Below are 27,980 nucleotides of genomic sequence, written 5' to 3'. Positions count from 1 at the left end.
AATCTTTCTTAATTCCTTTAGCATTTTTATTACCTTCTCTTTGAACTCAAGGTCTAGTAGACTGGTGAGGTTTGTTTCAGAAATTATTTGTTCTTTCAGGGGATTTCTCTTGTTCTTTTAATTAAGAGTAGTTCCTCTGCTTTTTCATTTTGCTTAACTTTCTCTCTCTCTGTGAATTTAAGAGAAACATTTATCTACTGTGGTCTTGAAGGGGTGTTTTTATGGGGGAGCATCCCTGTGTAGACTCTGTGAGTCAAATATTTTTGGTGTGTGGGCTGGTTTTGGTGTGGGTGTCAGCCATGTCTTTCCTTAGCATTTCCTGGCCATTAACCCCTTGATAGGGTGTGTGATTGGTGTTGAAGCATCTAGAACCTGGGCTATATGGTGGGCAGGACCTCCTCTTTGCTCTGAGGCTATCACAGCTCTGTTGGGGGTGGGGTCTGCTCCACAACTGTTGGAGTAGAAGCCCTGAAGTTTGTGTTTGATGAGACTTCATTGCCCTTGAGTGCGTGCCCTGCCCCAAAGGAGGCGACTGTTGGTGCAGGTGGGTCCTGTATGGTCACATTGAACCCATGCGCCACCTAGGCAGGCATCTGCAGTTCCTCTCAGACTCAGTGCAATGTTGTGTCCCTTTCTCTGTTGTGTTCACTCCAGACCTAGTGGTAGGCACTTTTATGGAATGGGCTGTGGCTGGAGGCTGGGGCGCTGTGGCTGCAGGATCAAGGTGGTTGTGCTGCTGCCTGGGACCTGGGCTGCCTCTGTGGCACACCTCTCCCAGGACCTGTCTACCCCAATTCCAGCTCCAAGCTGAGGTATGGAGTGGGCAGGGCTGGAGCACTCCCACCGGGAAATGAACCACTGCATGCTGCTGCCCAGGGCCTTTCCACTGAACCTCAATGCCCAGCCACTTTGCATTTCTGTGATACCACCTGGTGTGATCACTGACAAAGTGTGCCACAGCTGGACCCACCCCTCCCTGTGTACGTTGACAGTGGGCTTCATGGTTCAGCCTGGACCACACCCCAGGTTGTCAGGGCTGTCTCCACTGTCTCCACACAGGTAAATGGAGTCCTCTCCCACATCCTGTCTGCCCAAGATTCAGCACTTAACGTGTTTGTGGTCCCACTTGGTGCATGCTTCGGATTGGGAAGTGCAGCAAGGCATCAGCCACCAGCACTGGTCCCTTTCCATCCTGATTGTTAGGAAGCCAGCATGCCTGCACTCCTCACAAGTATAGTCTAGGCTTCCCCAGCCCCTCTGTCTGTCCCAGCAGATTTCCCAACTGGCAGGGGGCTCCCCAGGCAAGGGTCTGCCCGTGTGGACCTTCTCTCCTTTACAGATCTCTCCCAGGGGCACAGGTCCTGTCGCTTTTTTTCCTGTCCTACCCAGTACATGGAGATCCTTCTTGCAGCTTTGGTTATGTGGGAGATCTGCCTGTTTCCAGTTGGTTTACTATGAGAATTGTTCCACATGTAGATGTATTTTTGATGTGTTCGTGGGGAGAGGTGAACTCCTACTCTGCCATCTTGATCGCCCTCGTAACCTCTACTCTTCAGATAGGATGATGTATGTGAAAATTATTTATGAGTTATAAATCTACAAAAACATGATGTTTTTATTATTATCAAGCAATATGCTACATTATTAATTCATCTCATGTCTGACCAACATCTGCTATGTGGGAACCCTTGAGCTAGGTGTTAGATATAGACAGGACAGGATAGAATACTCTTCTCTTCCTTGAACTTATATTTCTTTATTGTAGTTTGAGAGAGGATTAGCTTTATGTAACACTAGTATCTCACTAGTGAGTCCATTGCTTGTGATTTATTAATTAAACCCCACCAAATCACTTGATGGTGAATTGCTTCAAGTATTTCTGTTTCTGTATTCATACACTTGAATATTTGAACCTAAGTGTATCATCTTAACTCTGGCGACCCATTAAAATCCCCTAGGGGTCTATAAAAACTGCTCAACTATACTGCTATACTGCTGCTCAACTCCACCTCAGATCAACTGCATTTAGATCCTGTGTTTTGGATGGGAGCCTAGTTATCAGATTATCAACCTTCCCAGGTGATTCTAATGCATATAGCCAGGGTCAAGAAATGCTGCCATTATCCTGAGTGTTTTGGGAGGATGAAGAGACACGTTACCTGCATCATTTTCCTGGTACTATTCTACAAGAAATTCTGGTCTATAAAAAGTAAATCATTTATTTGATATTCCTTATTTTTAATGAGCATATGTTGCTTTCTAGTGCTCATCACTTACTGCTTCATAATTAATTCAAGCACTACTTGTTTTCCTTAGTTCTGGTGTCAAGTATATTGATCTGTAATTTCTGAAATCTCTCTATCTCTTTAAAAAATCAGAGTATTTGTGTATCTCCTGGCATACAGCGTCTTTTCTATTTATTTCTCAAAGGATTTGGACCAATTTGTTGGAAAGGTTAGAAAACTTTACTCAGTGACTTGGTATCCCTAATTAATATCTTGAAGTGCTTGGAACAATGATTTCTCTTGCTGTTTTGTTTACTTTAGTATTTTGCTTAAGAAACCATTTGTTTCCAGAGTGTAAAGATAAATTTCAGCTTAGATCATGCATGAAGAAACTTGTTTTGAGTTAGAAGAGTCTATATTAATGAAGTTTGTACTGAATAAAATGAAGAAAAAATAAAACAAGGCTCTATTAAAAGATGTTGTCCCTTAAATATTTTAAACCTGGTAAATTACCTGATTATTTCTTTTATACTTTTTAACTTATGTTTATTCATGTGAGAATCACCACAGGACCTTGGAGGCTGATTTGAATGTGTCCTGGGTTTTAGTCTGTTTCTCACTCCGTATGTGCCTGGATGCCCAAAGGCGAGGGGTAGGTCATAGTAGAATGTCCCTATTACTTTATAAGGCAGACTGCTCTACCACTTATTGTTCTACCCTCCATGCTCCAAGAGTAACTCCATGCTCAGCCCTCTCCACATCCCTACCCTGATAATTTCAGGGCATCTGGAAATGAGAAGTAGTTAGCCCTCAACAAAAAGTCAGCAACAACACCTGATGAAGAAGAGAGATAAAAGATAAATTGGAGTCGTTTCAATATTTTCTGATACTTCTAGATGTGTTTCATTTCTTTAATTTATATTTAATCTCTATCAAAATAATTATCTTCTATTGATACAGATTTTGAGTCATTATTCATATCAAAATAGTGAAAAAATTGGAAAAACGGTGCTCTTTTCTTTTAAATATGAGGAATATTTCTTTCTGTTGGTATTTTGTTTTCAATGTCCTACTCTTTGTTTCTTTCAGTAAATATCCCTGATGCAGCTTTTATTCAGGCAGCCTACCGAAAACGTGAATTGGCCAGGGCCCAAGAGGACTATATATCTTTGGATGTAAAACATGCCTTCACCATCTCTGGTATGAAGAAAAACACTGAATATCCTGAGAGTGAGACTGATGATCATGAAAATATAATACCATTTACCACGAAGCCTCAAACACTTAGACAAAAGATGGCTGAAAAAACAGGTACATATTTAATTTATTTATAATAAATGAACATTAAGGCATTTTTCATTAGAATATAATATTATGATAAAAATATCCATGAAAACATAATGTAATATCTCCTATTCTAAAGGTTATTTTTTTAATACCAATTTACTTACTGACATCATGGCTTCTAAAATACATTTGTATCAAAATGTTATCAAAGGATACATGCAATAATAATGTTTACTGTTATCCGATCTCCACTTAATCTTTCTTGACAGGTTAAAAAATTTGTAGAGTTTCTTATTTTTGATATTGAAAACTTTCGTTGTCACCTTTATAAGATTTTTTTTTAACATGGAAACATCGGTAGGATTTTGGTGTCATGTGTTAAAATCTTCCCTGCTCTAGTAAAAAGTTTTCCTCAACCAATAATCCTTAGGTTTCAAAGAACTATTTTCACATTTCTCATTTATAAACAATAATGTTTTACCAAGTTTTTGTCATTTCAAATAATACTATTTCAGAATGAGACTTTTGGTTCCTATTAACCCAGAAATTATTTTTGCATGTTTAGATTCTCAGGTAGAATTGAGAATCTCTGATAAAACCAAATGTTGCATATTTTCCAGCCTTTTTCATATGTGAGACCATCATGTTTTGAGTGAGACAGTTTGGTGATAAATGCAGATTCTGAAGTCAGATTGCTTGATTCAGGTCCTAGGTTCAACACAGTCCTTAGATAGAGGACTGTGTTATGTAACATCCTGATATCTGAGTTTCTTTTTTTATAAAGAGAGAGTGGATTATGAATTGTGAAGAAAAGGTTAACACATATAAAGAGCTGCTAAGCCATTTGTAAGCTCCCCAATTGCTAATTGCTGCTGCTATTAGAATGGAAAAATATGGAATATTTATACTTGAACTTTTTTTTTCAAGCAACCAGAAATGAAGAAACAAGTGAAGATAGTGAAGAAGATAAAAAATATCAAGATATTTGGGAACAGCAGCAGATGAGAAAAGCAGTTAAAATCACAAAGGTAATAATCTTTTATGCCATATGTATTAGTTTCCTGTGGCTACTGTAACAAATTACCACAAACTTGATGGCTAAAACAACAGACATTTATTCTTTCACAGTTGTTGAGGCTAGAAGTCTCAATTCAAGGTGTTGGCAGGGCTGTGCTCCTTTTGAAGGCCCTAGGAAAGAATTCTTTTTTTTTTCCTTTTTTTCCCCCCTTTTTCTTTTTTTAATTGAAGTAGAGTTGACATAACAGTATTATGTTAGTTTCAGGTGTACAAGATAGTGATTGACTTTTAGATACATTATGAAATAAATCACCATAAGTCTAGTAATAATCTTTCACCATGCAAAATTATTACAGTGTAATTGACTATGTTCTTTATGCTGTATATCATATCCCTGTGACTTATTTATTTTATAACTGGAAGTTTGTACCTCTTAATCCCCTTCACTTATTTCACCCTACCCCCATCCACCTCCCCTCAGGCAACCACCAGTTTGTTCTTTGTGTCTATATTGTCTGTTTATGTTTTGTTTGTTTCATTTTTAGATTCCACATATAAGTGAGATCAAAGAGATTGTCTTTCTGTCTTGTTACACTTAGCATAATACCCTCTATGTCCATCCATGTTGTTGCAAATGGCCTGATTTCATTCTTTTTTATGGCTGAATAATATTCAATTGTGTATATATACCACATATTCTTTATCTATTTGTATATCAGTGGACACTTAAGTTGCTTCCATATCTTGGCAATTGTGAATAATGCTGCAATGAGCATACGGTTGCATATAACTTTTCAAATTAACATTTTCGTTTTCTTCAGGTAATTACCCAGAGTGGAATTTCAGGATCATATGGTGGTTCTATTTTTAATATTTTGAGGAATCTCCATGCGTTTTCCATGGTGGCTGCACCAATTTACATTCCCACCAACAATGCACAAGGGTACCCTTTTCTCCACATCCTTGCCAACCCTTGTTGTTTGTTGTCTTTTTGATAATAACCATTCTAATAGGTGTGAGTTATCTTATTTTGGTATTGATTTGCATTTCCCTGATGATTAGTGATGTTGAGCATCTTTTCATGTTTCTGTTGGCCATTTGTAAATCTTCTTTGAAGAAATGTCTTTTCAGATCCTCTGTGTATTTTTTGATCAGATTGTTTTTTTGATATTGGGGTGTATGAGTTCTTTATATAATTTGAATATTAACAATTTATCAGATATATCACTTGCAGATACCTCCTCCCATTCAGTAGAGTGCCTTTTTGTTTTATTGATGGTTTCCTTTGCATGTGCAGAAGGTTTTCAATTTGTAGTCTGATTTGATTATCTTTGCTTTTATTGCCCTTGCCTGAGAAGACATATCCAAAAAATATTGCTGAGACTCATGTTAAAGAGCATACTACCTATGTTTTCTTTTAGTTTTATGGTTTCAAAAATGAGTTTTGTATATGATATAAGAAAGTGGTCCAGTTTCATTCTTTTGCATGTAGCTGTCCAGTTTTCCCAGCACCATTTATTGAAGGGACTATCTTTTCCCCCATTGTATAGCCTTGTCGCTTTTGTTGTAGATTAATTGACCATATAAGTATGGGTTTGTATCTGGGCTCTCTATTCTGTTCCATTGATCTATGTGTCTGTTTTTGTGACAGTAACATACTGTTTTGATTACAATATAGTTTGAAATATATAGTGTGAAATCAGGGAGCTTGATATCTCTAGCTTTGTTCTTTCTCAAGATTGCTTTGGCTATTTCAGGGTCTTTTGTAGTTCCATATAAATGTCAAGATTATTTGTTCTAGTTCCATGAAATATTTCACTGGTATTTTGGTAGGGATTGCATTGAATTTCCCAGCAGAGAATTCTTTCTTGCTTTTTGTAAGTTCTGGTAGCTCCAGGTATTCCTTGCTTTGTGACCACGTAACTTCTATCTCTACCTCCTTCTTCACGTGGCCTTCTCTATGCCTCTACTTTGTGTGTCTCTTATAAGGATACTTGTCATTGGGTTTAGGGCCTACTTGGATAATCCAGGATGATCTCATCTTGAGATTTTTCACTTAATTATAACCACAAAGACCCTTTCTCCAAATAAGGTCATATTCAGAGGTTCCAGGGGTTAGGATATAGACCTATCTTTGGGAGGCCATCATTCAACCCACTATACCATGTACATTATGTTCTTTTCCCACTAGATTATAAATACTTTCTACATATTGTAAGTCCCTTGAGGGAACCATCTTTTTTACTTTTAATTTTACAGTTATATGGTAGATGCCTAAATGTGAAGTTCAAACAAATAAATAGTGAGGGTTAAAACAAAACTAACAAACAAAAAAAAGTACTATACTTGGGGTGGAAAGTGCTAGATTTGGGTTGTGGCTCTACCACTAAAATACACTCTCCCTGAAGTCAAGAATTATTAACTACTTTTTTCAGTGTTATATCCCATAGTGCCTAATATTGTGAGAACTCAATAATTATTTGTATGACTTTGAGAAAATAATTTCATTTTTCTAAATCTCAGTTTTCTCATCAATAAAGTGGGAATAATAAAGTGGGAATGATAATGTTACCTACCTGAGTAGGTGGCTGTAAGGCTCAAAGTAATAATGATCTAATCTAAGTCAAAGTGCTTATAAATTGTATAACAAATGAAAGTTTTATTTTTAATCTTTTTTTTTTTTTTTTTTTGCGGTACGTGGGCCTCTCACTGTTGTGGCCTCTCCCATTGTGGAGCGCAGGCTCCGGACACGCAGGCTCAGCGGCCATGGCTCACGGGCCCAGCTGCTCCGCGGCATGTGGGATCTTCCCGGACCGGGGCACGAACCCGTGTCCCTTGCATCGGCAGGCGGACTCTCAACTTCCCTGCGCCACCAGGGAAGCCCTAATCTTTTTAATAAGAGTGCTTTGAAAGATTTTTTACTCTTTTAAGCAAGAAAGTATTGTATGATCTTCATGTTATTAAAACTAAAAAGCTAAGTAAAAGTAAGCCTTCAGTTGCAGTTTAGAAGTCTTTGAGCCTTTTTTTTTTTAGTTATTTGCAATCTGAATTTTTTTGCTGTTAGGAAGAACTGGTAAATATTTGCTTGGTTTTTTTTCCTTCCTTTTTTTTTTTCTTTCTTTTGTTCAGATGTGTGTTTTTTGAACTTTTCTCTTAAGGTAATGGCCAAGAGTGGTATTACTAATAAAGAAGATGAACATTTTTATGGCACTTATTATATTTTTCTCTATTGTCTTCTAGAGAAAATTTAGATCACTCTGTAATGCCACTGTTATTATGGGAATGTTTTGCCATAATCTTGCCAGCTTTAGGTATAAGTTCACTTGGTGAAAATGGAATATCAAGTTTATTTGATTTGCATTTTTATTACTGATGTGGGTGCATTTACTGATTTCTTTATTAAAGATTTACAGCATGGCACTGTATTCGTTTCCTGTGACTGCTCTAACAAATTACTACAAACTGAATGACTTGAAACAACCAAATTCTATTTTCTCACACTTTGGGAGGCCAGAAGTCCAAAATCAAGGTGTTGATATGGCTACACTCCTTCCAAAAAGCTCTAGAGGATAATCTGTTCCTTAACTATTTTAGCTTCTGGTGGCTGTTGGCATTCCTTGGCATATAGCTGTATCTCTCTACTCCATCTTCACATTACCTCCTCTTTTTGCATCCCAAACTCTCTCTCCTTCTCTTCTATGAGGCTACATGTAATTACAGTTAGGACTCATTTAGATAATCCAGGATAAGCTCCTATTCTCCAGAACCTGAACTTAATCACATCTTTTGCCATATAAGGTAGTATTCATTCACAGGTTTGGTATTTTAGAACCTGGGCATATCTTTTGGGGATCACCGTGTAGCCTCTATAACTACTTAACAGTGGTAGACAAAAGAATGTACAATCTTTGCAGGGGAGAGACAGCTAAACAAAATGATTATAGTAAAATCTTACAAGGTTCTGTGACAGAATTCTGTACAGGGTTCTGAAATAGCACAAAGGAACAAGTGAGTGGTCAGTTTTACAGGCGAGAGGGTAGATGGGAAGGTTTGGAAAAGCCTGTAAGAAAATGGTCAAATTTGAATGAGTCTTTGAAAGATGTTTATGATGTAAGGGATTTGAAGCAAAAGAGGATATCAGGGGTGAAGACATGAAGTTTGAAAAGGTCTGGTTAATTTGGGAATTTGTAGGTATGATTCGAACTGGATAGGAGACTTGGTAAGAATTGATATGAGAAATGATGGAGTCTCATGGAAAATATAAAAAGTATAGTTAAGCCATTGAGTTGACTAATTATCTGGTCCACTCCTTCACATTTCCTTTTCTAAAACAGGTTCTTCAGAACCTTTTCAACATTCTAAGCATGATGGTGATGAGTGAGTTATGATGAGCCAGAGGACAGTAATATGAAATGTACTGAGTTACAACATGTATTAGCTAGGAATGCATTCCTCTGCAAGTAACAGAAAACCCAAATAATGGTGGCTTAAAGAAAATTAAAAGCTTTACCTAGAAACTCACCAGCAGACTTCCATTTACTTTCCTTTCATTAGACTAGAGTTAGGTGGCAACATCTATCATGAAAAACAGGTATTTGGTTTGTTGTTGTTTTAATTTATTTTACTGAAGTATAGTTTATTTACAATATTGTGTTAATTTCTACTGTACAGGAAAATGATTCAGTTATACATATATATATATTCTTTTTCATATTCTTTTCCATTACGATTTATCACAGGATATTGAATAGAGTTCCCTGGGCTATGGAGTAGGACCCTGTTGATTATCCATTCTGTATATAATAGTTTCCATCTGCTAATCCCAAACTCCCAATCTATCCCTCCCCCACTCCCCCTTGGCAACCACAAGTCTGTTCTCTATGTCTGTGAGTGTGTTTCTGTTTTGTAGATAAGTTCATTTCTGTCATATTTTAGACTCCACATATAAGTGGTATCATATGGTATTTGTCTTTCTCTTTCTGACTTACTTCACTTAGTGTGATAATATCTAGGGCCATCCATGTTGCTGCAAATGGCATTATTTCATTCCTTTTTATGGTTGAGTAGTATTCTAGTATTCCATTGTATATATGAACCACATCATCTTTATCCATTCATCTTCAATGGACATTTAGGTTGTTTCCATGTCTTGGCTATTGCAAATAGTGTTGCAGTGAACATTGGGGTGCATGTATCTTTTTGAATTATAGTTTTCTCTGGATGTATGCCCAGGAGTGGGATTGCAAGATCATATGGCAACTCTATTTTTAGTTTTATGAGAAACCTCCATACTGTTTTCCACAGTGGCTTCACCAATTAGCATTCCCAACAACAGTGTAGGAGGGTTCCCTTTTCTCCATACCCTCTCCAGCATTTGTTATTTGTATACTTTTTAATGATGGCCATTCTGACTGGTGTGAGGTGATACCTCATTGTAATTTTGTTTTGCATTTTTCTAATAATTATCAGTATTCAACATCTTTTCATGTGCCTGTTGGACATCTGTATGTCTTTTTAGAGAAATTTCTATTTAGGTCTTCTGCCCATTTTTCTATTGGGTTGGTTTTTTTTGTTACTGAGTTGTGTGAGCTGTTTGTAGATTTTGGAAATTAAGCCCCCGTCGGTTACATCATTTGCAAATATTTTCTTCCAGTCTGTAGGTTGTCTTTTCATTTTGTTTATGGTTTCCTTTGCTGTGCAAAAGCTTATAAGTTTGATTAGGTCCAACTTGTTTATTTTTGCTTCTATTTCTATTGCTTTTGGAGACTGACCTAAGAAAACATTGGTATGATTTATTTCAGAGAATGTTTTGCCTATGTTCTCTTCTAAGAGTTTTATGGTGTCATGTCTTATATTTAAGTCTGTAAGCCATTTTGAGTTTATTTTTTTGTGTATGGAGTAAGGGTATGTTCTAACTTCATTGATTTACATGTGGCTGTCCAACTTTCCCAACACCACTTCCTGAAGAGACTGTCTTTCCTCCATTGTATATTCTTGCCTCCTTTGTTGAAGATTAATTGACCATAGGTGTGTGGGTTTATTTCTGTTCCCTCTCTTCTTTCCCATTGATCCATATGTCTGTTTTTGTGCCAGTACCATGCTGTTTTTATTACTGTGGCTTTCTAGGATTGTCTGAAGTTTGGGAGGGTTATACCTCCAGCTTTGTTTGTTTTCTTCAGGATTGCTTTGGCAATTCTGGGTATTTTATGGTTCTGTATAAATTTTAGGATTATTTGTTGTAGTTCAGTGAAAAATGGTATGGGTAATTTGATAGGGATCAGATTAAATCTGTAGATTGCTTTGGGTAGCATGGCCTTTTTAACAGTATTAATTCTTCCAATCCAAGAGCATGGGATATCTCCCATTTCTTTAAATCATCTTCAATTTCCTTTATTAATGTTTTATATTTCTCAGCATATGTTTTTCACCTCCTTGGTGAGGTTTATTCCTAAGTATTTTCTTTTTTGATATGATTTTAAAAGGGATTGTTTTTTTTCTTTCCCTTTCTGGTATTTTGTTGTTAGTGTAAAGAAATGCAACCAATTTCTGTGTGTTAATCTTGTATCTGGCTACCTTGTGAATTCGTTTATCAGTTCTGATAGTTTTTCTGTGGGTCATTAGGGTTTTCTACATATCATGTCATATAATGACAGTTTTACCTCTTCCCTTCCAATTTGGATCTCTTTTATTTCTTTTTCTTGTCTGATTGCTGTGGCTAGGACTTCCAGTACTATGTTGAATAGAAGAGGTGAGAGTGAGCATCCTTGTGTTGATCTAGATTTTAGTGTGAAGGCTTTCAGTTTTTCACCATTGAGTATTATATTGGCTGTAGGTTTGTCATAGTTTTTATTATGTTGAAATATGTTATCTCTATACCCAGTTTGGTATAAGTTTTTATCATGAATGAATGTTGAATTTTGTCTAATGCTTTTTCTGCATCTGTTGAGATGATCATGTAGTTTTTGTCTTTTCTGTGTCAGTGTGGTGTATCACACTGATTGATTTGCATATTTTGAACCATCCTTGTGACCCTGGGATGAATCCAACTTGGTCATAGTGTATGATCTTTCTTATGTGTTGTTGAATTCAGTTTGCTAGTATTTTATTGAGAATTTTTGCATCTATAATCATCAAAGGTATTGGCCTGTAATTTTCTTCTTTTGTAGTCTTTGTCTGGTTTTGGTATCAGGGTGATGATGGCTTCATAGAATGTCTTTGGGAGTTTTCCCTCCTCTTCACTCTTTTGGAAGAGTTTGAGAAGGATCAGTATGAGTCCTTTTTTGTGTGCTTGGTAGGATTCACCTGTGAAGCCGTCAGGCCCTGGACTTTTGTTTGTAGGGAGTTTTTTTTATTACAGATTCTATTTCACTTCTAGTGATTGGTCTGTCCAAAGTATCTATTTCTTCTTGATTCAATTTTGGTGGGATGTTTCTAGAAACTTGTCCATTTCTTCTAGGTTGTTCAACTTGTTGGCATATAATTGTTCATAGTATTCGCTTATGGTTTTTTATATTTCTGCAGTATCAGTTGTGATTTCTCCTCTTTCATTTCTCATTTTGTTTATTTGATTCCCCTCTCTTTTCTTCTTGGTAAGCCTGTCTAGAGGTTTGTCAATCTGGTTTATCCTTTTAAAGAACCAGCTCTTGGTTTTATTATTTCTTTCTATTGTTTTTTTAATCCCTATTTCATTTCCTCTCTGGTCCTTATTATTTCCTTCCTTCTGCTTACTTTGGGTTTTGTTTGTTCTTCTTTTTCTAATTCTTTTAGGTGTTAGGGTAGGTTTTTATTTGAGATTTTTGTTGTTCTTTGAGGGAGGCCTGTATCACAATGAACTGCCCTCTAAGGACTGCTGTGCTGTAGCCCATGGATTTTTGTATGATTGTATTTTCATTGTCATTTGTCTCAAGGTATTTTTTAATTTCCTCTTTGATTTCATTGTTGACCCATTGGTCTTTTTGGTAGCATGTTGTTTAGTTTCCATGTAATCTTTTTTTTTTTTCTCGTTTCTTTTTCTGTGGTTGATTTCAGCTTCATGCTGTTGTGGTTAGAAAACCTGCTTGAAAAAATTTCTATACTCTTAAATTTGTTGAGGCTTGTTTTGTGCCTCAGTATGTGGTCAACCCTAGAGAATGTTCCATGTGCACTTGAAAAGACTGTGTATTGGGTTTTTTGGATATAATGTCCTGAAAATATCAATTAAGTCTAAATGCTCTAGTGTATCATTTAGGATCTCTGCTGTGTTATTGATTTTCTATCTAGAAGATCTGTCCATTGATATGAGTAGGGTGTTTAAGTCTCCTAATATTATTGTACTCCCATCCCTTTTTCCCTTTATGTCTGTTAGTATTTGTTTTATGTATTTGGGTGCTCCTATATTGAGTGCATATATGTTGACGAATGTAATATCCTCCTCTTGTATTGATCCTTTCATCATTATATAACGGTTCTTTATCTTTCTTTATGGCCTTTGTTTTAAAGTCCATTTTGCCTGATATGAGTAGTGCTACCCCTGCTTTTTTGTCATTTCTGTTTGCATGAGATATCTTTTTCCATGCCCTCACTTTCAGTCTGTGTCCTTCACTCTGAAATGGGTCTCTTGTAGACAGCATATGGTAGGCTCTTGTTTTTTAATCCAATCTGCCACTCTGTATTTTTTGATTGCAGTATTTAGTCCATTGACATTTAAGGTAATTATAGATAGATATGTATTTATTGCCATTTTTAACCTTGTTTTCCGGTTGATTTTGTATTTTTTCTTTGTTCCTTTCTTTTTGTTTTTCCTTTTGTGGTTTGATGATTTTCTTTTGTATTATGCTTGTTCTCTTCTTTTTGGTTTTTGTGAATCTGTTCTATGTTTTTGGATTTGTGGTAACCCATATGGTTTTCAAGTATGTTAACCCATTACTATATCTACTTGCTTTAGACTGATAGTCATATAGGCTCAAACACATTCTAAAATTTTAAAATCTACATTTTTTTACTCTCCTACCCGGCATTTTATGATTTTGATACCCTCTTTTACATCTTCATGTTTATCCTTCTTCTGTTCATTTTGCTTATCATCCCTTTCACAAAAATGTTTTTGTTTTTTACTTTAATCTGTATACTGGCTTAAGTGATTTGCTTTCCATTTTTGATTTTCTCTTTTATATAGATTATTGCTTCTTTTCTATGTAGAGAAGGCCTTTAATTATTTCTTTTAGTATAGGTTTAGTATTGCTGTTATTCTTTTAGTTTTTGCTCTTCTGAGAAATTCTGTCTCTCTCCTTCTATTCCAAATGATAATCTTGCTGAGTAGAGTATCCTAGGTTGCAGATTTTTTCCTTTCAGGACTTTGACTATATCTTGCCACTCCCTTCTGTCCTGCAATGTTTTCTATAGGAAAATCAGGTAGTAGCCTTATGGTGGTTCCCTTGTAATTAACTCTTTTTACTCCCTTCTGGCCTGCAATGTTTTCTATAGGGAAATCAGGTAATAGCCTTATGTGGGTTCCCTTGTAATTAACCCTTTTTCTCTTGGTGCATTTAAAATCTTCTCTTTATCTTTAAGTTTTGCCACTTTAATCATAATATGTCTTGGTGTAGGTCTGCTTGGGTTCATCTTGTTTGGAACCCTCTGTGCTTGCTGTGCCTAGATATCTGTTTCCTTCTTTAGGTTTGGGAAGTTTTCAGCCATAATTTCTTCAAATACATTTTTGATCCCCTTGTCTCTTTCTTCCGCTTCTGAAATTCCTATTATGCATAGATTGGCATGCTTTATATTTAAAATTTTTAAAACTTTTATTGTGGACATATAATAATATAATGAATCCCCCTCTGTGGACCATCATTCAGCTTAAAAAATTGCCAACTATTGGCTAATTTTGTTTCATTGATGCCCTCATGTACTCACCCTGCCCATATTATTATTTTTTAGTTAATAGACTTTTTTTTTAGAGAAGTTTTAGGTTCACAAAAAATTAAGCAGATAATGGACAGCATTCCTACCTCTCCCTCTTCACCCAGTTTCTCCCATTATTAATATCTTGCATTAGTGTGGTACATTTGTTACAATTGATGAACCAATACTGAGACATTATTATTAACCAAAGTCTATAGCTTATATTACAGTTCACTCTTTGTGTTGTACAGTTCTATGAGCATAAGCTGTTTATTCCACAATTTATAGAGTCGATTATCCCTAAGACCGTAAATGTCTGGACTAAATCTAAACTGCCTTCTAAATCTTTAGTCCAGGAACCAGTGAAGTGATTAAAAAAAAGCCCTTGGAACTAATTGAAAATTGTAAAGTTGAGATAACATCAGACCATACTAAAAATCACCACTCCTGGTACATAAAAGCAACTGTAGCGCAAGTCGTCTTTGCCCAAAGTGTGGTTGGGGCTGTGGGCTGGGGAGGAGCCTGCATCCTGCCCTGGCCCTTGTGGGCCTGGAGGAGACAGAACCCACTCTTCAAGGAACAGTAATTTTAATTGAAGCAACATTGTTGAGGCAGCAGGAGCAGGAAGGAGAGCATAGAACTTTCCACAAGCATGACTGGAGTCAGAACCTCTGAGGTCCTTGCAGCAGGGAAGAGAAGACTTTGAGTCAAGTACTGCAGCTCAGTGCTTTGGCCTCGTTGCTATACATGTCACTTCTTCTCAGACTTCGTTAGCTGCAAGGAGGCATGTGGCTGTGCCCGGCTTCACGGGAGTGCGGAAGTATCCTACCTTAACGGCAGTGTCCATGTACTCCAGTTGCTGGGGCTTCCACGGACTGTGTGTGACCCATGGAGACTGCTGCTGCCATTAAGTCCCAGAGGTGGGGATGGGGGAGATGTTCGGGGCTGCTTCAAGGCCTGGGCCCCACCAGTGGGTGTCCCTGGCGAGGGCTCTGGAGCTCTGCAGGATACAGCCCTCAGCCTGTCCCTGAACCCTCAGCTCACCCTCCGGCCTGAGGCCAGAGGGCCTGGAGGGCCCCAGGGAGAAGGCTGCAATCCTCTCACTGCACTCTCCATAGCGAGGACCACTGCCAGGCTGATTGTTGGCAGAGCGGGACCTCTAACCACTGGCAAGCTTTATATTATCCCATAGATCTTTTAAATTACTTCCATTCTTTTCATTTCTTTTATATTGGGTTTCTGTCTGCTGTTCTGATTGGGTGATTTACATTATTTTGTCTTTCAGAACACATTCGTTCTGCATTGTTCAGTCTGCTGTTTATTGCCTTTAGCTCAGCTTTCATCTGAGCAACTGAGTTTTCTAATTTTTCTTGGCTCCTTTACACAGTTTCTAGTTCCTTTTTACAGTAATATGTATTTCAATTATAGCCTTTCTTAATTCCTTCAGTATTTTCACTGTCTCCTTTTTGAAATCAGTATCTATTAGATGAAGATGTCTGTTTCACTGTTCTTTCAGGGCAATTCTCTTGATCTTTTAATTGGGAGTGGTTGTTATGCTTCTTCATTTTACTTATATTTCTCTTACTCTATGAGTTTAGGAGAAACAGTTAACTACTGTGGCCTTGGAGGGCTATTTTTATGTGGGTGTATCCATGTGTAGCCTGCATGGGTTTAATATTTTTGGTGGGAGGGCTGTTTTTAGTATGGCTGCCTCTTTCCTCAGTGTGTGCTGGCCGTTATCACCTTAAAAGGGGGTGTGACTGGTGTGTGGTGACTCGAGCCTGAACTGAATGTTGAGCGGAGCCTCCTCTTTGTTCTGTGGTTGTCACAGCCCTGTTGGCGGCAGTGTCTACCCCCTAGTTGTTGGAGTAGAAACCCTCAGATCTGTTTCTGATGTGCGGTGTGAGATAGGTGGAATTGGAGCACTCCCACTGAGAGAGGAGCCACTGAGTGTTCCTCTACCAGAGCTATCCACTGTGAAGTGCACTCCATGGTGTCACCTGAAACCCATTGTGCAAGCTCACAAAGTATACTGTTGGTGGCATGCCCTTGGCCCCTGCTCAACTTTGGGAATGCAGGCAGTAGTTCCTGGTGTCCCTCAGGCCCTGTGTTTACAAAGCCACCAGCGCAAATCAACCAGTGCAAATCCACTGAAGTCAGGTACCACGACTGCAGTAGTTGCACACCTGGACCCGCCATAGAAGCTATGGAAGCAACCCAGACCCTGTCCCAGCCTGCATGTGCGTGTGCCCACAGAGCCCACAGATGCTAAGGCCAGGCCCATCAGAGCTGCAGGAGCACCCATTGTCCATTCAGATGTCATGCAGTCGCTGAGTTTTTACAAAGCCAGTGGCAGTGGCGTAAATCTGCAGATCACACAGTCGTGGGGAGATGGCTTAGATTTCAGCCCTGCTTCCTAAGTTGTGTGACCCCTGTTAATCAACTCGGATTTCAGCCCGGCCTCCACTTGTAGGCAACCCCCTGGCACTTGCGTGTACCCAGAGGTTGTAGAGGTGGTGCCAAACCAGCTGAGACCATAGAGAAAGATGCTGCTATGATGGCCCCGCCCCTCCCTTCACTTACATGCACATTAACAGTGGGGTTTCAGCGGCAGCCCCACTCCCTCTGTGAGCATGCCAAGTGTGAGGCTGCTAATGGCAGGCACCGCCCCTCCCTTCTCACACCCCCTTAACAATGACACGTCGCTTCTATGGCGGGCCCAGGCTTCTTCCATGTATATCCACCAGTTGTCACTGTACCACCCTCCAGCGCCTTCCTGCTGTCTCCACACAGCCAACCCCAGTCCTCCCCCTGGGTCTGTCCTCTAAAGCTGGAGTATCAGCACCCAGCCCTCGTGTGCACCAGCTGATGTGCATCTCAGGCTGAGGAGTGCAGGGCAGTGGCCCAGACCATCTGTTATGGTCTCTCTGTGCAAACTGGCTGCTGCTGTCTCCTCTGAGCCTCTGAAGCTCCCTTTCTGTCCCACCTGAGGGGACTTCCAAGGTATGGGAAACTTTTCCTCTTTCATGACTCCCTCCCAGGGACACAGGTCCTATCCTGCTTCCCTTTTTTTTTTTTCTTTCATTCTACCCGATTACGTGGAGATCTTTCTTGCACTTTTAGGTTCTGAGATCTGCCAGGTTCAGTACGTATTCTGTGAGAATTGTTCCACAGAGATGTGTTTTTCATGTATTTGTGGGTGGAGGTGACCTCCATGTCCTTCTATTCTGCCACCTTGATTGGAGCCTCCAGTATGTGGTTTTTTGAGAGTATATTAGATCATAAACAACTAGCTATATAAACACTGAGAACCAAGCTTTTGTGAAAAAGATTTTGTAATTTGCCTCTTGCACGTGAATTTAAAGTTCTAAATTTTAAAACTGTGTGCAAATTTTAAAAACATTTTATTACAACCATAAAAAATGTCAGAGGCATGGAATTTTGAGCTGGTGAGACCTTGGTGAATCCAGTCTGCTTTCATGCTATTAATATTTGTAAGACTAATGAATGTTGAAAACAATATACATTTTCATATTATTTTTAGGGACGAGACATAGATCTTTCTCATAGCAGTAAATCTCAAACAGTGAAGAAGTTTGATGCTTCCATTTCATTTCCACCAGTAAATTTAGAAATTATAAAGAAGCAACTAAATACTAGGTAAGTAATATTAATTTTAAAATTTACATTTGTCATAGACATTTAATGTGAAAAAAATTAGCACTATAATCTTTTTAACTATTAAATATTAGTATTAAACAGATTTATAGGAAAAAATTAGCATCACCTGTGTTACCATATTAACATAACTGATTTCCTTTTTTTATATGTCTTTTAGTGTTTATAATATATATTGTATAGTTACAGTCAATAAAATCAAGTTCTGCTTTTTTCACTTACTATTTTTGTTAGCATTTATCTGCATTGTTAAATAGCCTTTAATTTTTAAAAATAATATGTCGGGAGTGATGGCAGCAAGATTCCAGAATAAGAAGCACTAGACCTCATTGCCTCACAGAGATACCAACTTAACAACAACATACTGTCCAAAAAGCCTTTATGAGTACTCCAGAAATCAGGAAGTTGTAGTACCCCAGGCAAACTCAAAGCCCAAAATAGCCACATTGTAATGGGTAAGAAAAACCATTTCATTCCAACTGCATCTAGCCCCTCTCACAAGCTAGCACTGCTTTTGATGGAGAGAAAAAACCCAAGTCATAGCTTTTCCATTGGGAAGGAGAAAGAAGAGTGGAACACTGTCTTTTGGAGGTACTGCCCAAGGGACTTGTTTCTGTCTTGTCTGTCTCAGAGCACTGATGGGGAACCATCATACATTAGATGCCTGAGGGCCACAGAGGACAAGAAAGAACTAAGCAGCCTGTTGCAGAGCCGGAAAGTCTGCAGTGCTACAAACATCAGAGGGAACAAGAGACTACAGAATCCTGAAAAAGAAACCCACAAATCTCTATAATTAGGAAATTTCATATAGAAGCCCAGAGAAGGTGCATCCCCCAGGAAAAGTTTGAGAAGACACTCTTCCCCACACAACACCACTGGGAATTTCCAGTCAGGCTGATTGAAATGCACTTAAGGGAAACAGCTTCATATGGGGGAGAAACCCCTGTTAAGTGCATTTTCAAATACACAAAACACAACAAAAATATAACCAGATACATGAAGAAACAAGGAAACATGGCCCAATCAAAGGGCCAAAATTAATTCCAGAACTAAAAGAAACAGAGGTCTATGAATTACCTGACAGAGAATTCAGAATAATCTTCTTAAAGAAGCTTAATGTGCCATAAGAGATCACAGACAACTAAAGAAATCAGGGAGATGATACATGAACAAGATTGGAATACGAACAGAGATGGAAACTAAGAAAGAACCAGAGGTTCTAGAGCTGAAAGTGTAATAACTGAACTAAAAAATTTACTGAAGGTAGCAGACTATATCAAGCAGAAGAAACGAGCGAGACCTCAAAGAGTGATCATTTGAAATTACCAAGTCAGAGTAACAAAAAGAAAAAAGAATAAAGAAAAGTGAAGAAAGCCTAAGGGATTTATATGATGCTATCAAGCAGAACAACATATACATTATGGGAATCCAAGAAGGAGAAGAGTAGCAGGATGGGACAGAGAGCTTATCTGAAGATATAATGGCCAAAGACTTATCAGCCTGAGGAAGGAAATGGGCATTCAACTTCAAAAAGTTAACAGGACTCCAACAAGGATGAACACAAGGAGGCTTACACTGAAACGATTATAATCAAACTTTCTAGATACAAAGAAAGAATTTAAAAAGCCACAAATCAAAAGCACCTCATCATGTACAAGAGAGCCCCATAAGATTAACAGGAGACTTCTCAACAGAAACATTACAGGGGCCAGAAGGGAGTAGGATGATATATTTAAAGCACTGAAAGAAAGAAACTGCCAACAGAGATTACTGTATCCAGCAAAACTGTTGTTCATGTATGAAGGAGAAATAAAGACTTCAGGTAAACAAAGCTGAGGGAGTTCATCACACTAGACCTGCCTTACAAAAATTGCTGAAAGATATCCTTCAAGTTGAAATGAAAGGACACTAGACAGTAGCATGAACCATACAAAAATACAAAGTTCTCTGGTAAAGGTAAATATATATATAAATACAGAATCCTGTAATACTGTAGGAGTGGTGTGAAAATCACTTAATATAGAATTTTAAAGGTAAAAGCACAAAAATAACTATAACATGAAAATGGATACAAAATTTTTAAGTGTAATTTTTGATATCAATAACAAGAGGTGGAGGGGAGATATAAAGGAGTAGAGTTTTTGTATGTGATTGAAGTTAAGATGTTGTCACTTTAAAATAGATTACTAGAATTATAAGATGTTTTTTGGTAATCCCCATGGTAAACATAAAGAAAATACCTATAGAAGATATGCAGAGGAAAATGAAAACGATCCAGAACACATCACTACAAAAAAATCAGCAAAACACAAGGCAGCGACAAAGTGAGAGAGTGGCGTGGACATATATACACTACCAAACGTAAAATAGATAGCTAGTGGGAAGCAGCTGCATAGTACAGTGAGATCAGCTCGGTGGTTTGTGACCACCTAGAGGGGTAGGATAGGGAGGGTGGGGGGGGGGGAGACGCAAGAGGGAAGAGATATGGGAACGTGTGTATGTGTATAGCTGATTCACTTTGTTATAAAGCAGAAACTAACACACCATTATAAAGCAATTATATTCCAATAAAGATGTTAAAAAAAAGGGAGAGGGACAAAATAACTACAAGACAGACAAAAAACAATTTAAAAATAACAATCGTAAATCCTTCCATATCAGTAATTACTTCAAATGTAAATGGATTATATTCTATAATCAAAAGACATACAGTGGCTGAATAGGTTGGGACAAATAAAAGAAGCAAGATCCGGGAATTCCCTGGTGGTCCAGTGGTTAGGATTCTGTGCTTTCACTGCCTAGCACCTGGGTTTGATCCCTGGTCAGGGAACTAAGGTCCCACTAGTTGCACAGCCAAAAAATTTTAAAAAGCAAGAGCCAACTATATACTATCTGCAAGAGGCTCACTTAGATTTAAGGATGCGTATAGGATGAAAGTGATAGGATTGCAAAAAGTTTCCATGAAAACAGTAAACAAAAGAGAGCAGGAGTGGCATTACTTAGAGAAAAGAACTTTAAGTTTAAAACTACAAGAGGCAAGGATATTATGTAATATAAAAGGGTCAATTTATTGGGACAATATAGCAATTATATATATATGTACCCAACAGTAGAGCACCTAACTGTATAAAGCAAATATTGACAGAGCTGAAGGGAGAAATAGCAATATAATAATAGTATGAGACCTCAATATCACACTTTCAAATAATTGATGAAATAGACAGAGAATCTTAAGGAAACATCGATCTTGAACAAAGCTAAATGAACCTAACAAATATATGGAATGTTCCACCCATCAGCAGCAGAATATACTTTCTTTTCAAGCACACAGACCATACTCTGCAGGATAGATCCCACATTAGGTCACAAACAAGTCTTCACAAATTTAAGGTTGAAATCATACCTTTTCCAAGCACAGTGCAGTGAGACTAGAAATCAGTAACAGAAAGGGAAAGGGAAAATTCACAAATGTGTGGAAACTAAACATGCTCTTGAACAGCCAATGTACCAAAGAAGAAATCAAAATGGAAACTATAAAGTATCTTGAGGCAAATGAAAACAAAAATACCAAAAGTTATGGGATGCAACAAAAGCAGTACTAAGAGGGAAGTTTATAGCAATGAACACATTAAAGAAGAAAGATATCAAATCAACAACCTAACTGTACCTCAAAAAACTTAAAAAAGAACAAACTGAGCCCAGATTTATCAGAAGGAAGGAAATAGTATAGATTAGAGCAGAAATAAACATAATAGAGCATAGAAAAACAACTGAAGAAAAATCAAAACTGAAAGTTTTTTTTTTAAGATCAAAAAAATTGACAAACCCCTAGCCAGGCTAAGTGAAAAAGAGAATAGTTTCAAAATAACAAAAATAAGAAAGAGAAACGTTACAGCTAATGCCACAGAAGCAAAAAGGGTCATAAGAAACTACTCTAAACAATTATACACCAACAAACTAGATAACCAAGAAGAAATGGATCAATTTCAAGAAACATACAACCTACCAAGACTGATTTATAAAGAGATGAAAAATTTGAACAAACCTGTTACTAGTAAGGAGATTGAATTATAGTCAAAAACCTACCAACAAAGAAAAGCCCAGGACAGATAACCTCACTGGATAATTCTACCAAACATTTAAAGATGAATTAACACCACTCCTTCTCAAACCCTTCCAAAAAACTAAAGAGGCGATAACATTCCCAAACTCATTCTATGAGATCAGCATTACCCTGATCCCAAAATCTCAGACAAAGGTAGTACAAGAAAGTCAATAAGCCAATATCCCTGACGAATATTGATGTAAAAACCCTCAATAAAATACTAGCAAATGTAATTAACAATACATTAAGAGGATTATACACATGACCAAGTGGGATTTATTCCTGGAATACAAGGATGGTTCATAAGAAAATCAGTGTGGTATACTACATTAACAGAATGAAGGGCAAAAACCACATGATCATCTCAATTGATACAGAAGACACCTTTGACAAAATTAAGCACACTTTCATGATAAAAACCCTCACCCAACTAGGAATAGGAAGAAATTACTTGAACATAATAAAGACCATATATGAGTAGCCCACAGCTAACATCATATTCAGTGGTGGAAAACCAAAAGCTTTCCCTGTAAGATCAGGAACAAGGCAAGGATGCCTATTCTTGTCACTTCTATTCAAAGTATTGGGAGTCCTAGCCAGAGAATTCATGCAAGAAAAATAAATAGATAAATAAATAAATAAAAGACATCCAAATAGGAAAGGAAGAAGTAAAATTATCTCTGTTCACAGGTGATATGATCTTTTATGTAGGAAAGCCTGAAGACTACACTTACACACACACACACCCCCACACTCTGTTAGAGCTAATAAATCTAGCAAATTGCAGAATGAAATATCAACACACAAAAACCTGTTGTTTCTATGCACTAACAATGGAAAGTCCAAAACTATATATTTAGAAAACACTCATTTACAATAGAATTAAAAAGAATAAAATTTAGGAATTAACCTAGTCAAGGAGGCAAAAGATTTGTACATCAAAAATTACAAAACATTGCTGAAAGAAATTGAAGACATAAGTAAACGGAAAGACATCCCATGTTCATGGATTAGAAAACTTAATACTGTTAAAATGTCCATATTACCCAAAGCAATCTATAGATGCAGTGCACTCTCTATCAAAATCCCAATGGCATTTTTTGCAGAAATAGGAAGAAATCCTGAAGTTCATATGGAATCTCAAAGGACCCAAGAAAGAAAAAGCACAGGCAACAAAAGCAGAAATAGACAAGTGGCACTACATCAAACTAAAATGTTTCTGCCTAACAAAGGGAATAATCAACAGAGTGAAAAGGCAACCAACAGAATAGGAGAAAATATTTGTAAACCATATATATGATAAGTGGTTAATACCCAAAATATATAAGTAGCTCATATAACTCAACAACAGACTATCCAACTGAAAAATGGGCAAAGGACTGGAATAGACATTTCTCAAAGAAGGCATACAAGTGGTGAACAAACATGAAAAGATGCTCAACATCACTAATCAGGGAATTAACAAATCATAACCACACTGAGCTATCACCTCATACCTGTTAAGGTGGCCACTATGAAAAATACAGAAATTGACTAGTATTGTCAAAGATATAGAGAAAAGTGAACTCTTATACACTGTTGGTGGGAATGTAAAATGGTCAGCTGCTATGGAGAACAATTTCTGAAAAAGTTAAAGATAGAATTACCATATGATCCAGCAGTCCAACTTTTGGATCTATAGCCAAAAGAATTCAAAAGAAAACAGTTCAAGAGATATTTGCACATTACAGCATTATTTACAATAGCTTGGAGGTAGAAGCAACTTAAATGTCCATCAGCAGATGAATGGGTAAAGAAAATGTGGTATTTACACACAATGGAGTATTTATTATCAGTGGTAAAAACAAAAAGAAATCCTGTCATGCCACAACATGGATGAACCTTGAGGACTAAGTGAAATAAACCAGTTACAAAAAGATAAATACTGTATGATTCTACTTATATGAGGTATCTAAAGTAGTCATACTCTTAGGAACTGAAAATAGAATGGTGGTTGCCAAGGGTGGGGGAAGATGGGGAGTTGTTGATCAGTGGGTATAGAATTTCAGTTCTGCAAGATGAAAAAGTTCTAAAGATCTGTTATACAACAATGTGCATATCGTTAATACTACTGTAATATACTTTAATGGTTAAGATTGTAAATTTTGTTATATGTTTTTGACTACGATAAAAATAATAAGCATATTAGTAATATTTTGTTCATCGATACAGCTAGTATATCATGATTCATTTAAGTATTTCTGTGTTGGACATTAACAGTTTGATTTCTAAATTTGTCTATTATAAATAATGCTGCAGATGTTCGTTATGAACGTTTTATTCCTATAAGTCACTTAAACTGTTATTTTCTTTTTTTATATAAATTTATTTATTTTTGTCTGTGTTGGGTCTTCATTGTGGTGCACCAGCTTCTCATTGTGGTGGCTTCTCTTGTTGTGGAGCATGGACTCTAGGCGCATAGGCTCAGTAGTTGTGGCTCACGGGCTCTAGAGTGCAGGCTCAATAGTTGTGGTGCACAGGCTTAGTTGCTCCGCGGCATGTGGGATCTTCCCGGACCAGGGCTCAAACCCATGTCCCCTGCATTGGCAGGTGATTCTTAACCACTGCGCCACCAGGGAAGTCCTAAAACGGTTTTATTATTTCTTGAGATAAGTTTCTGGGGAAAGTTAACTGCAGCAAAAGTTAGGCATATTTTTATTGTTCTTGATACAAATACATTTCTAAAGCACAGCTAACCATTCATTATCTATTACTATTAATAGTTATCTCTTAAATAGTATTAATCTCACGTTTATAAATGGTATTTTTTGTTAAAAATAAGGCAAACCCCGTAATAGGTCGTTTTGTTATAAATATTTATATATTTTCTGTTTTACTACTTAAGATCTAGTGTGCATCTTTAAATATATGAAAGAATAAGTATGACAGTAAAAGTCTAATTAGTCCTTACAACATTTAATACAAGGAGAGAGCTTGGTTCTCCTGCCACCAAAGCAAGTATTCTTTTTTTTTGTTTTGTTTTTGTTTTTTTGCGTTACGCGGGCCTCTCACTGTTGTGGCCTCTCCCGTTGCGGAGCACAGGCTCCGGACGCGCCCGCTCCGCGGCATGTGGGATCTTCCCGGACCGGGGCACGAACCCGCGTCCCCTGCATCGGCAGGCGGGCCCTCAACCACTACGCCACCAGGGAAGCCCAAAGCTAGTATTCTTAAAGAACATTTTCGTTGCTTTTTTTTTTTTTTATACCTGGGAATTTTTTTCTAATACCTTGGAATAGGTTCAGAATTTTCTCCCCCTGTATCTTTTGTATAAATCAGGTTTATAGAGGCTTCATTCCTTGATCACATTGCAACTAAAATATGTTGGTCATGGTTTATTTAAAGTTTGATGCAGAAAAGGACCTTTTGTAACATTTTATTGTGAAATATATGAAAATTTTAGATGTACCATTTTTTTAGATTTCAGGTTATCTCTATATTCTAGGAGGGTGGCAAACTACCAGCCTACTGCCCGTTTTTGTATATAAGGTTTTATTTATAAGGTTTTATTGAAACATAGCCATGCTTGTGCAATGTATTGTCTATAGCTGCTTTTGTGCTACAACATAAAATTGAGGAGTTACAACAGCAACCATCAAGCTTCCAAAGCCTAAAATGTTTACTATCTGGCCCTTTACCAAAAAAGTTTGTCAGCCTCTGTTCTAGGTCATTGTTTTCCAGTAGTGATGTTAAATGATGAGATTATCTTGATTAAAGATGATTTTTGTAATGTTTTCACTATCATTTACTCTCCTTCTGATACAGAGCTAGAATTATAGATAGATTGCATCTAGAATCACATATAACTCAGAACGTTTTTTTTTTGAGATTGTGTTTGAGAGAGTTGTCTTGCATGAGTAATAGAACAGAAAAAAATAGCAGACCACTGATATAGATTAGCATTTCACTTTATCCAGATAAATGTTATTTTTAACTTTAGTGTACTTTATTTTTTTTATTAACGGGGTTCTTTATTTTAAAAGAAAATATATTTTATGGTTTAAAGACAGAAAAGTCAAACAGTACAAAAGCTTATACAGAGAAAAGGAAGTCATCTTCCCCAGAGGAAACCATTTCTACCAGTTTCCTATGTTTCCTTACAGAAGTAAAATATATGTATGTCTGTATAAGCACATACGTACTTATATATTGCCCCATTTTTAATACAAAATTGAAGCACACTTATATATCCTGTTCCATACCTTGTTTTTCCATATATGTACTTACACGTTTACTGCTGTAACCTGTAATACTACACTTAAAGCATTTTGTTAGTAATGCTTGCTGTACATTATCTTGATTTATTTCTTAACTGCCTCTATTTTTTATATAAAGCAAGGAAAGACTTGCAGAGACAAATGCAGTAGTCATTGTTTAAGGGAAACTTGAGAAGAGGACATTTGGCCTAAGCAAGTGCTAATGAGTTTTCATTTTAGAGGAGGTTAGCAGAAGTTTAATTTTTTTTAATCGTTTGATTCAAGTCCAAATACTGTGAATTTGTTATTTCATTTAGTTAATTCTCTAATTCTAATGTGCTCACAGTGTCAAATATTAGTGTAAAACACATTCTAGATTTTTTGTGTTTCTTATTCCTCCATTGGCATGTATATGTAAGGTGTAAGTGAATTTTAAAAGATAAGCAGATGTTGAATTGTGTTTGAGAGGTTTTTTATGTTACATCAGTTGATACATGTGATATTCACAAGAGCTGAAAGAAACTGGGCTTTCTGAACATCAACAGAGCAGTATAGGGGCTACAGCAACAACAGAGGGAATGAAATGCACCTCACGGAACATCAAATTCTAATGACAAAACAGAAACCATTATGAGTCACAAAACAGATAAATTATACCAAATTATAACATGCTCAAATGGTTTTAATACCAGCTCAGATACCCGTATTGCATGGAAGACCACAGACTGATTTAACAGTAACTCCACATGGACTCCTGTGTTTCAAATATACAACCACTGATTGTTGCAGGAACTCACCTTGTTTATAAAATCTGATCAATCCACACTTACTAACTTCTCCTCTAAGACTAACTTATGATTAGCTCCAGCACCTAAAAATCTTTAAGTGTCCTTTCCTACCTTTCGCTTTGAAACCTCTTTTATCGTGGTGTTTTCCTTTGCTCTACAAGTCTATAAACCCAGGTTTATATGATTGTCAGTTTCCTTGGTGGTCTTTGTAAGGTAGATTTGAAAAAATTTTTCATTAGACCGCTACTTACTATAATAGAAATAAAAGTTTGTAATATAAAGCGATTTTTATTTATTTTTATTTTATATTTATTTAGATTAACATTACTACAGGATACTCACCGCTCACACCTGAGGGAATATGAAAAATACATACAAGATGTCAAGAGCTCAAAGAGTACCATCCAGAACCTAGAGAATTCATCAAATCAAGTTCTAAATTTTAAATTCTATAAAAGCATGAAAGTTTATGTGGAGAATTTAATTGACTGTCTTAATAAAAAGGTACATGTCTATAAATATGTAATCATTTCCTTTTTATGGAGAAATTCCCTTACAGTGTGATTTTTTTAAAAGTCTAAATCCCATAAATAAATATTTCATCTAGGACTCTTCCTACACATTTTTGACATACTGGAGTATTAAGTATTCCCTTAATGTTGGACAGTTAGGTGTTTTTTGTAATGATTTTGCAACTTATAAATAGCAGTATAAATTTTTAAAATTCCATCTGTTTAAGAAAAGTTCCTAGAAAGTAAATTATTAAGTG

General features: G+C 36.9%; 1 protein-coding gene across 6 annotated transcripts in view; it reads left to right on the top strand.

The window, feature by feature from the left end:
- Nucleotides 1-27,980, top strand: part of GCFC2 (GC-rich sequence DNA-binding factor 2) — a 75,098-nt gene that overhangs the window by 17,218 nt on the left and 29,900 nt on the right. For all 6 annotated transcript variants that reach the window (XM_028496852.2, XM_028496850.2, XM_007119319.4 and 3 more), the window contains 4 exons: nucleotides 3,315-3,536; nucleotides 4,440-4,540; nucleotides 17,953-18,068; nucleotides 27,529-27,715. In XM_028496852.2, the coding sequence (XP_028352653.1) occupies nucleotides 3,315-3,536; nucleotides 4,440-4,540; nucleotides 17,953-18,068; nucleotides 27,529-27,715 (626 nt within the window). The remainder of the gene's footprint in view (nucleotides 1-3,314; nucleotides 3,537-4,439; nucleotides 4,541-17,952; nucleotides 18,069-27,528; nucleotides 27,716-27,980) is intronic.

This window comes from Physeter macrocephalus, chromosome 12 (assembly GCF_002837175.3).
Source record: "Physeter macrocephalus isolate SW-GA chromosome 12, ASM283717v5, whole genome shotgun sequence".
Lineage (NCBI taxonomy): Eukaryota > Metazoa > Chordata > Mammalia > Artiodactyla > Physeteridae > Physeter > Physeter macrocephalus.
Note: the sequence above shows the minus strand (reverse complement) of the source record. Positions and strands in the feature narration are given on the sequence as shown.